This window comes from Molossus molossus, unplaced genomic scaffold, assembly GCF_014108415.1.
Source record: "Molossus molossus isolate mMolMol1 unplaced genomic scaffold, mMolMol1.p scaffold_m16_p_2, whole genome shotgun sequence".
Taxonomy (NCBI): Eukaryota; Metazoa; Chordata; class Mammalia; order Chiroptera; family Molossidae; genus Molossus; species Molossus molossus.
Genome location: NW_023425355.1, coordinates 114,104,651 through 114,120,112, shown reverse-complemented (window position 1 = coordinate 114,120,112; position 15,462 = coordinate 114,104,651). Strand labels below are relative to the sequence as shown.

At 36.5% G+C, this 15,462-nt stretch overlaps 1 protein-coding gene across 12 annotated transcripts in view; it reads left to right on the top strand.

Moving 5' to 3' along the window:
• The window catches only part of USP9X (ubiquitin specific peptidase 9 X-linked), a 115,337-nt gene that overhangs the window by 66,403 nt on the left and 33,472 nt on the right, over window positions 1–15,462 (top strand). For all 12 annotated transcript variants that reach the window (XR_004960558.1, XM_036270787.1, XM_036270788.1 and 9 more), the window contains 8 exons: window positions 215–426; window positions 2,479–2,719; window positions 3,318–3,467; window positions 4,273–4,393; window positions 11,035–11,165; window positions 11,353–11,631; window positions 13,501–13,626; window positions 14,841–14,966. Coding sequence is in view for 11 of the 12 variants with exons in the window: in XM_036270787.1 (XP_036126680.1) it covers window positions 215–426; window positions 2,479–2,719; window positions 3,318–3,467; window positions 4,273–4,393; window positions 11,035–11,165; window positions 11,353–11,631; window positions 13,501–13,626; window positions 14,841–14,966 (1,386 nt within the window). In the remaining variant the exon portion in view is untranslated. The remainder of the gene's footprint in view (window positions 1–214; window positions 427–2,478; window positions 2,720–3,317; window positions 3,468–4,272; window positions 4,394–11,034; window positions 11,166–11,352; window positions 11,632–13,500; window positions 13,627–14,840; window positions 14,967–15,462) is intronic.

The window sequence follows — 15,462 nt, the reverse complement described above, 5'->3', positions numbered from 1 at the left end:
TATTTTTTGAGTATCTAGTTTACACTTCTGTAACTCTAGTTTCCTTTGATAGTACATACTATATTTTATTATCAGTGTATACTCTTTGATAAATATGATCATGGTTAATTGAGGGCTACCCTTAAATTGCCATTATTAAATGGAGTAATGTTTTATATATACATTTTATTTTTACATTTCAAAGCAACTGTCATATTTGGCTTCTTATTTGTAGGTGGTGATCCATGAAGACTTCATTCAGTCTTGCTTTGATCGTTTGAAAGCTTCCTATGACACGTTGTGTGTTTTGGATGGTGACAAAGACAGTATTAATTGTGCAAGACAGGAAGCTGTTCGAATGGTTCGAGTATTAACTGTGTTGAGGGAGTATATAAATGAATGTGACAGCGATTATCATGAAGAAAGAACAATTCTGCCTATGTCAAGGTTTGTGAATAACTGATCTACTAGTGCTGTTTCTTAATTGCTTACTATTTTCCTATCGATCTGATTTTTTAAAAATGATGTGCAGAAGAGTGAAGGAATTTTTCATTTTTGAAAATGTTGGTGTCTTGCCCATGATAAACATAATTTGCATCTTTTAGAATCCTTTTAAATAGTAGACTGACTTGTTTTTCAGGATCTGTTTTTTATTTTGTTTTAGGTTTTTAATTTTTTTTTTCTTTATTGGTTTTAAAGGGGGAGAGGGAGAGAACATGGATCGGTTGCCTCCTGCATGCCCCCCACTGGGGATTGGGCCCACAACCTGGGCATGTGCCCTGAGCGAGAATCCAACCGGTTACCTCTTGGTGCGTGGGTCGATGCTCAACCACTGAGCCACACCAGCCGGGCTAGGTTTTTGGGGTTTTTTTTAGAGCATTTTCACTCATTAAGTCACATTTCCTCTTATTTATTTATATTTGCCAATGACTTACTGCCTAGTGTTATAATCACATTTTGCAGTTAAAATGTTTTGATGCTATTCCTTTACACTGTTAAAAATAATAGCATAGTAGGATTGGAGAGGAATTGGAAAGAACTCTTAAGCTGCTTTGACCACCAGAACAGCAAGAAATATTTTCAAGTGGTCTGCTAGCAATTCTTTTAAGGTCTCACCATTTAGTAATTCAGGTAGTATTTATAATTTAGAGATGTTTATAGAATGACTGTCATCAGTATTTATTTTAAAAGATTTCTCTTTGTAAAACAGTTCTCTTTATTAATCATGAAATTAATTATTTTTATCCTCACTCGAGGACATTTTTGCATTTATCTTGAGATAGAGTGGGAGGGAGGGAGGAAGAGAGAGAAACATCGATGTGAGACAGAACATCGACTGGTTGCAACCCACACAACCCCACCTGGGGCTGGGGACAAACTGCAGCCAAGGTATGTGCTTTTAGTGGGAACTGAACCTGGGTCTTTCTGGTCCGCGGGCCTGCGCTCTAACTGCTGTGCCAAACCAGTCAGAGCAATCATGAAATTACTTAAAATTACTCCTTAAATATTTTTATTTTGGTATTTTATCTGCAATAATATTTATACCACCACACATACTATTTTGAGGGGTAAATTTTGATATTAAGAATTTTTCATACACCTTAATATTTTTGTTGATACTCTCAAGATAAAGTTATCTTCCATGTTTGTTTCTTTATTTATATATTTATTTATTATTATTATTTTTTTATCCTCACCCGAGGACATTTTCCCATTTTTTTGTTCAGATGGGGGGGGGGGGGGGACACATTGAGTGGCTGCCTCCCACGTGACCTAACCAGGACTGGGAACAAACTGCAGCTGAGGTACGTACCCTTAGTGGGACCCAAACTCGGGTCTCTTTAGACTGCAGGCCAACGCTCTTGACCGCTGAGCCAAACTGGCCAGAGCTATCTTCCACATTTAAACAATCTTGTTGAGTTGTGCTTCAGAGCATAAAAAGTAAAGTGTCACTCATGTCTTGGTGTTAATGTCTTACAAACTAGACACCTCATTTTCTGCAACCATAGGTACAAGTGTAACAACAATGGAATATGTTGTGTTCTGAAGATTGCTTATAACATTTGTAGGTAAAAGGAGCAATAAGGCCCTGGCCGGCTTGGCTCAGTGGTTAGAGTGTCAACCCTAGGACCAAAGGGTTGCAGGTTCAATCCCAAATCAAAAACACGTACCTCACTTGCAGGTTCAATCCCTGGCCAGGTCCGGTTGTGCGGGAGACAGCCAATCGATGTGTGTCTGTCTCCCCCTCTCCTCCCTTCCACTTTCCACTCTATCTAAAAAAATCAATGGAAAAATATTCTCAGGTGAGGATTAACCAAAAATGGAGGGGGGGGGGGTGGCAATAAATTGTTTTCAAGACCCTAAAAATAAGTAGCCATAACTTAACTTCCTCTTGTTTAATAAGAAAATATTCAATATTGATTTTTAGCTTTATTTGCTTTGCAGGAAGATTTGAAAGTCTGCTTAATGTGATTATATTTTCTTTTTTTGTTCCCCCAGAGCTTTCCGTGGTAAACATCTCTCTTTTATAGTTCGATTTCCAAACCAGGGCAGACAGGTAGATGACTTGGATGTATGGTCTCACACGAATGATACAATCGGTTCAGTACGACGATGCATTCTCAATCGTATTAAAGCCAATGTAGCCCATACAAAAATTGAGCTCTTTGTGGGCGGTGAACTGATAGATCCTGCAGATGATAGAAAGTTGATTGGACAATTAAACTTAAAAGATAAATCGGTAAGTATCTATAAATACCAAACTTTTCAAGAAAATCAACCTGAGGCTATTTTTCATTTGAGTAAATGTTAATTGAGCATTTGTTATGTTCGAGGCTTTGTGTTAATTAGGTGTTGGGGATTGTAACATTAAAGACAGGCATCAATGTTACTACAATAGAGTAGAGGAAAGGGTTTCTAAAAACAAAACTAATTGAATAGTTATGTTAGACAATACTTATAAATTGTATTTGTCTTTCTCTCTCTCTTTTTTTTTTCTCTCACCTGAGGATATTTTTCCATTGATTTTTAGATAGAGTGGCAGGGGCAGGCAGGGGGTGAGAGAGAAACATCAGTGTGAGACACATCTATAGGTTGCCTCCCGCACTGACCCTGGCTGGGCCTGTGATTGAATCTGCAACCCAGTATGTGCCCTTGACTGGAATCGAACCCAAGACAATTCACTCTGCAGGCCTACGCTCTAACCACTGAGAAATCGGCCAGGGCATAAATTGTATTTCCAAAAGTACAGCATGTAGGTTTTTGTTTTTGTTGTCACTAACTTCTGTTTTGTGTATATTTTATTTGTCTTTGATACTAACGTAGTATATTATTTTCAGCTAATTACAGCCAAACTTACACAAATAAGTTCCAATATGCCTTCAAGCCCTGATAGCTCTTCTGATTCCTCAACTGGATCTCCTGGAAACCATGGTAATCATTACAGTGATGGTCCCAATCCCGAAGTGGAAAGCTGTTTGCCTGGGGTGGTGAGTAGATAGTTTTGATTACTATATGCAAGGCATTATACTAGTAGCTTCTTTGAAAACAAAGAAGTATATTGAATCGGTTTTTTTTCCTTGAGGAACTTATAATTTAATATAGCAAAAAAGCAACTAACTATATAGTTAACCATCAACTTCAGGGTGGATCCCTCTGAAAGGTGATTGTAACTTGTTTGAAATTTCAAACATTTCCCTATAAACAGATTATTATGTTTTCATAAAGTTAATCTGTTAAACTATTGAACATAAATTTAGAAAAATAACACTATATTTTATATTCGTACAATAGTGAATCCTTCCTTTAGAACTGTTTCTATAGGAAAATATTTGCACTCTTTCTCAGACTGTCAGTAATATAACTTATATCTAAAGAACCAGTGACTCCTCCCTCCCTTATCCTCTTCTACCCCTCCACACAATTTTAATGCCTACAATACCAGCCACTCCAGTGTCAGAAGGATTGGCTCCCTACACCAATTGGTTTAGGAATTTAACTGTTAGTGGACATTGCAGCCTTCTTTATGTACAGAGTATAACATTCATATATTGAGAAATAGTTTAATGAAATAGTAAAATAGAGCTGTCACACAGCAATTATTGGAGGTGGCTTGGATGGTGTATTTAGTCTGTATCATGAAGGATTTGTAAAGGTAGGAAGATGAGAAAGGCAGACTATTCTAAAGAATAGAAATGACAAGCAAAAGTGTGACAATTAACAAACAAATTTATTTGGGGCTCTTTTGGGGAGGTGTAATTTACAGGTACATATTTTGTGTATTTTGTATTCTAGATAATGTCACTGCATCCCAGATACATCTCTTTCCTTTGGCAAGTTGCAGACTTAGGTAGCAGCCTAAATATGCCATCTCTTAGAGATGGAGCAAGAGTTCTTATGAAACTTATGCCACCAGGTAAGAATTTTTTTAAGAAACTAATAATGTTGATAAAGTACATGCTGGCCAATAACAGTATATGTTGGCAACTTCTGTTCGTAGATGGAACATGCCTTATGGTATAGGCCAGAACAGGAGTTGGCAAATCTACAGCCCAATGCCTGATTTTGCAAAGCCTAAGAGCTATGGGTGGTTTTTACATTTTTAAATAGCTAAAGAAATAAAGGATAATATTTGATGACTCATGTGAGTTACAGGAAATTTACATCTTAGTGTCTGAAAAGTTTTATTGGTGTACAAACATGCTCATTCATTTACATACTGTCTATGGCTGCTTTTGTCTTAACACAGCAGAGCTCAGTGGTTGTGACAGAAACCATATGGCCTGCAATTCATTAAATATTTAGTATCTGGCTCTTTACAGAAAAATTTGCAGACCCCTGGACTGTATTTTGGTTTATATATCATCTATAACATTGTTCCTTTTTTATTCCATAAAATCAACCACTTTCAATTTGTAGCTTTTATTTTTGTATACATATATACCATTATATTTGTAAATAATACTTTTTTTTCCCTTGTTTTTGTTTTTTTTTTATCCTCACCCGAGGACATTTTTCCATTTTTTGTTCAGGTAGAGTGGGAGGGGGAGAGAGAGAGAGAAACATCGATGTGAAAGGAACACATCGAGTGGCTGCCACCCGCACAGCCGACCAGGACCAGGGACAAACTGCAACCGAGGTACGTGCCCTTAGTGGGAACCGAACCCGGGTCTCTCTGGACCGCAGGCCAACGCTCTAACCGCTGACCCAAACCGACCAGGGCAGTAAATAATAATTTTTTTAAATAACTTTGTCAATTTCAGATATCTACTGAATTTTTATTGTGTAGATGAGAACTTAACTCTTTCAACCTTCTCCCAATTTTTTTTTAAGTTCATAGTCAGCATTTACGTTTTCAAGAATGAAAAGTAGTTTGCTGGGTTACTGACTACTTATTTCCCCCTGCATTTAATAATTTTCTCCTTTTCATTTTCTTGATTTTTCTATACATCTATTGCTACTGCTTCCTACATAATTGTCTAATAACCTCAAAATAATTTTCTATTTTATGAATTATATAATCTGTCAGCTACACTGTTGTCCTGTAAATTTTCTTCTTTCTATCATCTAGTTGTTTTCTACCCTTTTGGGGCTTCTTTCTTCAGCTTTCCTATGGTCCTATTCACTCACTGGCTTCTGTCTTAGGCCTTTAGTTCTCTTTCATTCTGCTGAAGTATACCCTCCTGCACATGTCTCATGAATGCATCTAAACCCTCACATTTGATGAGTAGTTTGTGTATACAAAAATTTACTGTCTAGCTGGTAATGATGCTGGTATGAAGAACAAAGCTCTTCTGAGTTCTGTTCCTTTGCATGTGATCTTTGTCTTTGTAAGGTTTGGTTTTATCATTGAATTTGGAAATTTTGTGATGAGTTTTATGGTGGGTACTCACTGGACTTGGGGGTTTCTAATTTGTGACAGATTTGTATTCTTTCTTTGTTAATTTTTTTGTCTGCGTTTTGTGTGTCTTTGGAATAATCTGTGACTCTTGTCTAATCTAGTAAATCTGATTTTCTTACTTTTTTTTTTCTCTTTTCATTAATTTTATTCTACCTTTGGATTGTTCCCTTGACTTTTTTCAGCTTTTCTGTTAATTTTTTTTTGCCCTCATATACTAGTGTTAAATGTTCAAAACCTTTCTCTAAGTGATCCTTTTCCATAGGGTTTTGTTTTTCATTAACATATTTCAGTGTTTCTGCTCTAATATATGTGTTTTCCTCTAAAACTAATTGCTTTGCAAAATTATGCACTAAAAATAACAGGTCTTTTGGGATAAAAAGGAGATAGGGTAGATCAATCTTATTCAACTTGGATTAAAAAAAAAAATTGTAAGCATTTACAGCCTTACGGAAAAGTTAGAAGTACAGTTTGAGAACCATTTCAGAGTTATTTGCTGGTCTAATGTCCTATTATACTTAAATACTTTGTGTATTCCCAACAAACAAGAATGTTTGTATAACCAAAATATAATTATCTAAACCAGAACATTAACATTGATTCATTACTTCCATCTAATCAGTGGTCCCCATTCAAGGTTCTATAATAATCTACCTTAGAGTAAAAAGTTTCAATTCACAATCTTACATTGCATTTAGTTGACATATCTATTTTAGTTTCATTCTGGAAAAGTTTTTTATTCTAACTTTGACTTGCATCACCTTGACACATTTGAATATTTCAGGCCAATTATATTAGTTCTGGTGTACTAACTTATAGGTACCCTGCCTTTACCCCACAAGCGCTTTTAGTTTCAGCTAAGCCAACTGCTATCTTCTGTCCCCTCTACACCTTCAATAATTTATTGACATCTGGCTAGTGTTCCTTCCTCATCTCCTGTTAGCATGTCCTGTTGAGTTTATTCATTCTTTTTGTTTGTTTTTTAGTGGGGTTTGGATGCATTGCTGATAATATAGTTCAGTAATTGACCCAGATAATTTTTTAAATTGAATTTGTATTATTTTATTTATTAGTATCTGAGTAATAGTTGTTACTTTATATGTGCAGATTTAACCTTCACAACATACGTTAAAACAAACTCTTCTCAGAATCCCAGATCTTTTTTTTTTTAAGAAGTTATAATAGACATTTACTTAAAGTAATATATTTGCCCAGATGGTTCTAAATTGTACATTCCAGGTTTAACCAGCATCCACAGATTTCCCCAAATTACCTCTTTCAGATATGATTCAAAGTAGAATTTACCCTCCTCATAGTTTGTTCACTGTTCTTTAGGCAAGATCTGCTGCCTCATGAACAGGTCCTGTGCTTGCTTAAAGCATCCTGTTATTATACAGGTTTTCAAGAAGCCTTCTTTTACCTCATAATCCACATGTATTGAATCCTGCAGAATTTTAATACCATTTTTGTATACCCTCCAGCCACTGGCTTGATGCTGCAACAGCAGGTCTTTCCCCATTTTGACTGGAGACGCCAGAAGCCCTGATCTTGTTATTTGAACATAATGCCACCAGATGGCGAGAGTGAGCTCTTGCTAGGCAGCTGCAAATGGGGAAACTTGGGCGCTTCTCCCCACCCCACCCCTTTTATGTAATAAAAAATATAGTAACTAGATTTGAAATTGCCAACTTTGAAAAGGCCAGTCATGATTGTATTATAGTAGTTGAATCAGAGACTGCACTCAACCGGACTTGAGTTCAAATCCTGATCTGTAAAACTGGGCTAATAATAACCATTTGAGCCTGGCTGGTGTGGCTCAGTGGTTGAGCGTTGGCCCATGCACCAAGAGGTTGCTGGTTTGATTCCCAGTCAGGGTACATGCCCAGGTTGTGGGCCAAATGGGGGGGGGGGGCATGCAGGAGGTTGCCAATTGATGTTTCTATCTCTCATCTCTCTCCTTTCCTCTAAAATCAAAGAAAAAACATTTAAAAAAACCAAAACTATTTGATATATGGTGAAATCCCTAGTCTAGTAAATGGTATTTAATCAGTATTCAACAATTGTTAGTTAATTTACTTTCTTTCGCTATGGTTTCTACACACGTACACGCTCATACTCTTTAAGAAAGGAAGCCGGAATTTTTAAAGGAAGTTGTCATAAATTGTTTCTAGCTGTGGAACATTTTGGGTAATCATTCATTGTTTGGGCACTTGTGCATATGTTTTAAAGGGAGGGGAACTAAGATGGAATTAGTGGCTCTTTTTCTAGTCAATGACTTTACCTCTAATTGTTCATTCTGAATTTTTGCCTGAAGTCAAGTGCCTCCATTATGATCTGCTGCTAAATTTAGAATTTCTACAGTCTTCTCTGTAGGTAATTTAATCTCTTGTAATCTAGTCTGTACTCAAGAGTTTCTGTGAACTTTTCTTACATGCATCAGGAAAACAGACTCCTGCTTGATACTGAGTAGTTAAAATGTATACTGCTTTACTTCTTCAGTGCTTCCTTTTTCCCAGGAGTTTGGACTGAATAATATAATATCTTAAAAATATGCCAAAATCTGTTATAAGTACTTCACACTTGTTAATTCATTTAAACCTCGTAACATCCCTATGAGGGTATTACTCTTTTTATCTGTTTTATTTACTTATTTATTTTTCTCACCTGAGGACATTTCTGCGTTTATCTTCAGATAGAACAGGAGGGAGAGAGGAAGGGAAAGAGAGAGAAACATCAATGTGGGATAGACACATCTATTGGCTGCCACCCACACAACCCCAACCAGGGCGGGGACAAACTGCAACAGAGGTACATGCCCTTAGCGGGAACCGAACCCAGGACTCCATGGTCCGCAGGCAGATACTCTGACTGCTGAGCCAAACTGGCCGGAGCTTCATCTGTATTTTAAAGATGGGGCAACAGCCCAGCCGGTTTCACTCAGTGGATCGAGCGTCGTCCCATGGAATGAGAGGTCCAGGTTTGATTCCTGGTCAGGGCATGTGCCTGGATGGCAGGCTCAGCCGATCAATGTTTCTATCTCTCTCTCCCTTTCTCTCTAAAGATGGGATAACAGGGCACAAAGAGATTTAGTTATTTAATCAGGGACACGTTACTTAATCCGCAGTTCTAGTATTCAACTGCATATGGCTCCAAAGTTTGTGCTGTTAACCTGAGTGTTACTGCTGATTTCTATACTTCCTAATAATATGTTGCTATAATCATGTACTAGATTAGGTTTAAGATACTTTTTTTTAATAGCAGCCTAGAAAATGATAAACTAAAATGAACTACACCTGGATGACAAGGTTATGGGTTATTTGCTTGGAATTCATTGCTTCCTTTTTTTAGAGCTCTTATTTCTTTTTTTTTTCTTCCTATTTCCTTTTGCTTCCATCCTTCACTCAGTATATTTTTAAACCAAACAAGACAGTCTCAGATAACGTATAAATTGGTTTGTATTTAGAGAATAATTGTTGATATACATCAGAAGTCTCAGACCTTGTAGTTTTCCTGCATGTAGAATTTTTTCTTGATGAAATAATTGCAAAGATTTGACTGCTAGGACCTTTAGTGTAAAAAATTGATGATAAACTAAATGCCCAATAATAGAGATTATACTGATAAAATAACAATGTCATTTTAATCATCAATTAAAATAATATAGAGTTACCCTGGCCAGTCTGGCTCAGCTGTTAGAGCGTCGGCCCACGAACCAGAGTCCTGGGTTCGGTTCCAACCAAGGGCAGCACATTACCTTGGTTGCGGTTCTACCCCAGCTCCAGTTGGGGTCATGCGGGAGACAACCAATCAATGTGTCTCTCTCATGTAGATGTTACTCTGCGTGTGTGTCTCTATCTCCCTCCCTCCCCTTCCTCCCACTCTATCAGGTGAGGATTAAAAAAATAATAATATAGGGGATGAATATTTAATAATAAATACAAATATTTTTTATGAAATTTTATGTTTCATTTAGTTACATTTTTATGTCACTGTCTCTTCAGAAGAGGACAAACTTAAAATTGACACAAACTTACAAAACACAAATTGAAGATTTCTTTGATAACATTTCCAGGCCTGTAGAAATTAGTTTATTCTAAGGAAGTTATAGTAATGTTTAGTTACCTTTATTCTTCAAAAAAGCTTTTACTTAAAAAGAATCTTATTTTATAAATAAGGTATCACTATATAAATTTCTTATTAACTTGTATTGAGCATATATTTAAGACACAGGTGGTGTTTTAATTAACAGGCATTTATGTTGGAAATAATTCTATTAAAGTACTTTCTAAAAGTTGATTCACTTTTTCTATTTTTATTTTTTTCTTTATTCTTAGAGGGGAAGGGAGAGCTTAGAAATAAAAACATCAGTGAAAGAGAATATCAATTGGCCACCTCTTGCATGCCTGCGCGCCCCCTCCCCCCCCCCCCCCCCCGGGATTTGGCCCACAGCTTGGGCATGTGCCCTGACCAGGGATCGAACTGGCAACTTCTTGGTGTATGGGTCGATGCTCAACCACTGAGCCACACTGTCCGGGTGTAAAAGTTGATTCGCTTCTTAAATTTGAGTGGTAGCTAATGATTTATTCTGGGAATTTGGGGGAGTGGGGTATCTTTTCACTGTGATTTTAAATAAACTCATCTTTTAATATGATGATCCATAAAATTCAGAGCTGTGCTTACTTTGAGGTAAACATTAGGCATGATTTCCCCCCTTTAATGTTTACTTTTTAAGTTTCTATTTCTAGGGTACCACTAAGTCTCAATAAAATAAACTGGTTAATGCGTAGTGTCATGTAGCCTAACAATAGAGAAAGTGGAGAGAAGTGCTTATTTTTTCGTTTTTGTTATTTTCAATAACAACTACTTATTTTTGAAGTGTATTGTATTTTTACAGTCTCCAGCAGCTGTAGGGCCATGTTAATTTGAAGTCTGAGTAGGAGGAGACCACTGCCTTAGTGTTTGGGTTGGCTGATTAAAGAGCCCTGGTTGGTTGGTTTTTTAATCATTCCCAATCTGTTTATGTCCTGTGATGTTTGAGCCTATAACTCAACTGAATTGTTATTTCATACTAAAGTGGTCTTCAAAATACCAAAAGTGAAATATGAATGCATGAATGATGTTTTATCTTAGACTGTGTCTCTTTTTTTTCTTTTTTACAGATAGCACAACAATAGAAAAATTGAGAGCTATTTGTTTAGACCACGCCAAACTTGGAGAAAGCAGCCTTAGTCCATCTCTTGATTCACTTTTCTTTGGTCCTTCAGCTTCACAAGTGCTATACCTAACAGAGGTTCGTTTTTTCCTTTTGAATTTATTTTATGTTCTTTAAATTTGACCTTTTGTGATAATGTGGAGAACATAACATTGTAATTAAATATCTTTGAAATGGCCAAAAGAATTTCATAGCTGTGATAATAGGGAAAATAGGTGTTATCTTTTAAAAACCTTTTAATATAGCCCTCCTTTTTTTTTTCCAGGTAGTCTATGCCTTGTTAATGCCTGCTGGTGCACCTCTGGCTGATGATTCCTCTGATTTTCAATTTCACTTCTTGAAAAGTGGTGGCCTACCCCTGGTCCTGAGTATGCTAACTAGAAATAACTTCCTACCAAATGCAGACATGGAAACTAGAAGAGGTGCCTACCTCAATGCTCTTAAAATAGCCAAACTGTTGCTAACTGCCATTGGGTATGGCCATGTTCGAGCTGTGGCAGAAGCTTTTCAACCAAGTGTAGAAGGCGTGAATCCAATTACATCGGTAATACAGACTTTAAAAAATATCTTTTAATGACAATAATAGGTGGTAATTTTAAAGTTCAACTTCTAAGTAATTCTTAAGTATAAAGTTCAGAGTTAAACTTTTCAAGTTCCTTTCCAGTGATTCATTATTGTAGGGGTTTTCTTCTATTAAATTGTATTTGTATTAAAAGTGCAAATCCTTTTCACTGGATATACTCTAATTTGAGAGGATAGTTTTTTTGTGCTCCCTTAAATCCTGTTTGATTTTCAAATATTTTAAACCTAATGAAATCTCTATATGAATTTCTTATTAACTTGTATTTGGCATATATTTAAGACACAGGTGGTAATAAAAAAAGATGTAATTGATTTAGCCTGTTGCCAGTTTCTCTTCTTATCTTAACAGTCTTAACCTCCAATTCTGAGGTTACTCTGACTCTGTCTTGGCCTTTGTGGCATCCTTGATCCACCGAAAGTTCTCAAGACATGCCAGAATTTAATGCCTATTAGAGGTCTAACTATTCATTTAATTCTGACTAAAATTTGAGTTACATGCATCATAAGTGATGATTTACTAAGTTACTGATAGAAGATTAAAGCTTCAGGAATATAAATACTCTTTTTTAGAAATAGTTTAGGTTTTAATCAGGGAAGTTGGAATGTTGATTAGATATATTATAATGTCATATATAATTGAGATAACACAGTTGTTTTAGGTGTGCTAATGATACTGTGTTAATATTTAAAAGGAATATTTCCCACCACCACCCTTTTTTTGTTTTTAAAGTAGTTGCTGGAATAGTTAGAGGTGAAAATACATATCCAGGACTTATTTCAAAATAATCCTGGGGTGGGAAGAGGAGAGAAAGTGAGCAGGATGATGGTTAGATAAAACATTTTGGTCCTTTATTCATAATTTTTGATACTTGGCAATGGGTACATGGGAATTCTTAATACTATTCTCCACTTTTGTATATTTTAGAAACTTTTTTATTAGTCTTACATTTTTTGGTCACATGTTTGTTAAGGATAAAAAAAATGTGGTTCTTATTAAGGTAAAACACATTCTTATCATGATCCGTGGTACAGGTGCTTAATGAAATACACAGGAAACAATTACATGCGTCCCTCTTTCACTTTTCTCCAGTATTTATTCAGAAAATATGCTATTGTGGATACAAAGATACATAGTAGCTGTGCTTGAACTATAAAGAAAGGGGGAGTTACAACTTAAAAGGCAGTCAGAATTGCCTGGCTAATAACTACTTAAAAGTAATCTTTTTCTGCCTTGGCTGATTTGGCTCAGTGGTTGGAGCGTCAGCCTGTGGACCAGAGAGTGCTGGGTTTGGTTCCCGCTAGGGGCACGTACCAAAAAAAAAAAGTTAATTTTTTTCTTATGTATTTGAAAACTTGATTATACTACTAAGTAAAACACTGATACTTTTCATACATTTTATACATTTGTTCTATTATTGATATCTCTTCATTTTTCTACTTTTCAAAGAAAAATTTGATCACCGGAGGTAATGGGAGCAGGTTCTGCTCAGGAGCATTCATATAAAAGACACGGAATAATTTACAGAGTCTCTAGATGGGGCTGAAATCTGTTGGTTCAGTTTATTGCTTACCCTTGCTTGTTACGCTGAGCCCAGAGTAGAGACATGAGTTGGATTGATCTGGAATGGGGTTTATGGAGAGATATGTGGTACTCTAATGTATAAGAAAAAGAGGAAGCCCTCGTTATTGGCAGGGCTTTTGTGTAAGTCACCACAGGTTCTGCAGTATATGTGGAAGGAAGTCATCCTTGAGGGAGTAGTGATGGTTGAGGAACAAATGGTTGGGTCTGGTCATGCACAAATTCTTCACTCCAAATAAAACCTTTTTTCAGGTCAACCAAGTTACTCATGATCAAGCAGTGGTGCTACAAAGTGCCCTTCAGAGCATTCCTAATCCGTCATCTGAATGCATGCTTAGAAATGTGTCAATTCGTCTTGCTCAGCAAATATCTGATGAGGTTAGTATTAAATTTAAAGCTCTGATATCCTGGAAGGTTTGTTTGTTTTTTTTCTACTTTCGATCCTCTGTTAATTTAGAAATAGCTCTTGTCACAATTTAGGCCTTAATTTTCTTAGGCCCACTCACTTTAATCACTGCCTCAGTCTAAGTAAAGTTCCCTTAACATGAATTTTTATCCAGTATTTAATATTAGTACTCTGGTTTTAATCATTTTTCTGTACAGTAAGCAGCATGCTTTTAAATTTTATAATTCAGTAAATTTTGCCAAATGCATCTGTGCATGAAACCATTCCCACAATCAAGACACAGAACTTTTACATCACTCTTTCTGTGTGCCCCTTTGCAGTTCATTCTTTCCTCCACCCCTGGCCCCAGGTAACCACTGATCTTTTGTCACTATATACTAGTTTTCATTTTCTAAAATTTTATACAGGTAGAATCAAACTGTTCTTTTATGCCTGGCTTCATTCATTCAGAATAATGACTGAAAATTGGCTGTACTCTGAACCACTAGTCCGTTCCTTTTTATTGCTGAGTAGTATCCCATGGTGAATATTTCACATTGTGTTTTTCCATCTACTTGGTGAAGGACATTTGGATTGTTTTCTCTATTTTGGTCGTGAATAAAGCTGCTGTGAACTGTCTTTACAAGTGTTTGTGTGGGCACAGGTTTTAATTTTTCTTAGGTAAAAAAATAGGAATGGAATGGTTCGATCACCTTTGTAGTCTTTTTTTTTAATCCTCACCTGAGGACACCTTCCCATTTTTTGTTTAGATAGAGTAGGAGGGAGAGAGAGAAACATCAATGTGAAAGGGACACATGGAGTGTCTGCCACCCACACAACACAACCCAACCAGGCCCGGGGACAAACTGCAACCGAGGTACATGCCCTTAGCGGGAACCGAACCCGGGTCTCTGGACCGCAGGCTGACACTCTAACTGCTGAGCCAAACTGGCCAGGGCACCTTTGTAGTCTTTTTAAGATTCTTCTGAAAATAATATAAGGCCAGATAATAACTTACAGTATATACTTTGTGGTATTGCCGTTAAAAAAAAGGGGGGGGGGGACATAGGCAGCTTGGGAATCTAAGGACAATGGTACTGCTTCATAGCCATTCCTATTTCTTTACAAGGAGAAACTTTTTTTTTTTTTTCGTGACCATTCCATTCTAATACTCTTTCAACAGTTGTAATTACTCATTACCTTACAGGCTTCAAGATATATACCTGATATTTGTGTGATTAGAGCTATACAAAAAATTATCTGGGCATCAGGATGTGGGGCATTACAGCTAGTATTTAGCCCAAATGAAGAAATCACTAAAATTTATGAGAAGGTAAGAATTATCACAGAAATACATTTTTTTAAATAAATGTTGTCTAATTGTGCATGAGCCTGAATTATGTATGCTCTTTAAAAAGCCAATCACTTCCCCTGCTGGTGTGGCTCAGTGGATTGAGTGTACTCCCATGAACTGAGCCGTCCCGCTTCAATTTCCAGTCAGGGTACATGCCCAGCTTGCAGGCTCGATCCCCAGAAGGGGGTGTACAGGAGGCAGCCGATCAATATCTCTCACATTGATGTTTTTCTCTAAAAACTAACAAAACAAAACAATAAAAATATTTTTTAAAAATAAAAGGCCAATCATTTGCATCTTAATAGATTGAAAATTAACTGGTAGCTATAGTAAAATGAGATTACAGTAAAATTTTACTTTGTTCTTGAATGTATCATTTTCAATTTGGGTTTAGGGTAACTGTCAATTATGTTATCGCCACATTTAAGTAATTTTCATTCTCTTAAAGTGGTCCTAAGTAGAAAGAGTGTCAGCC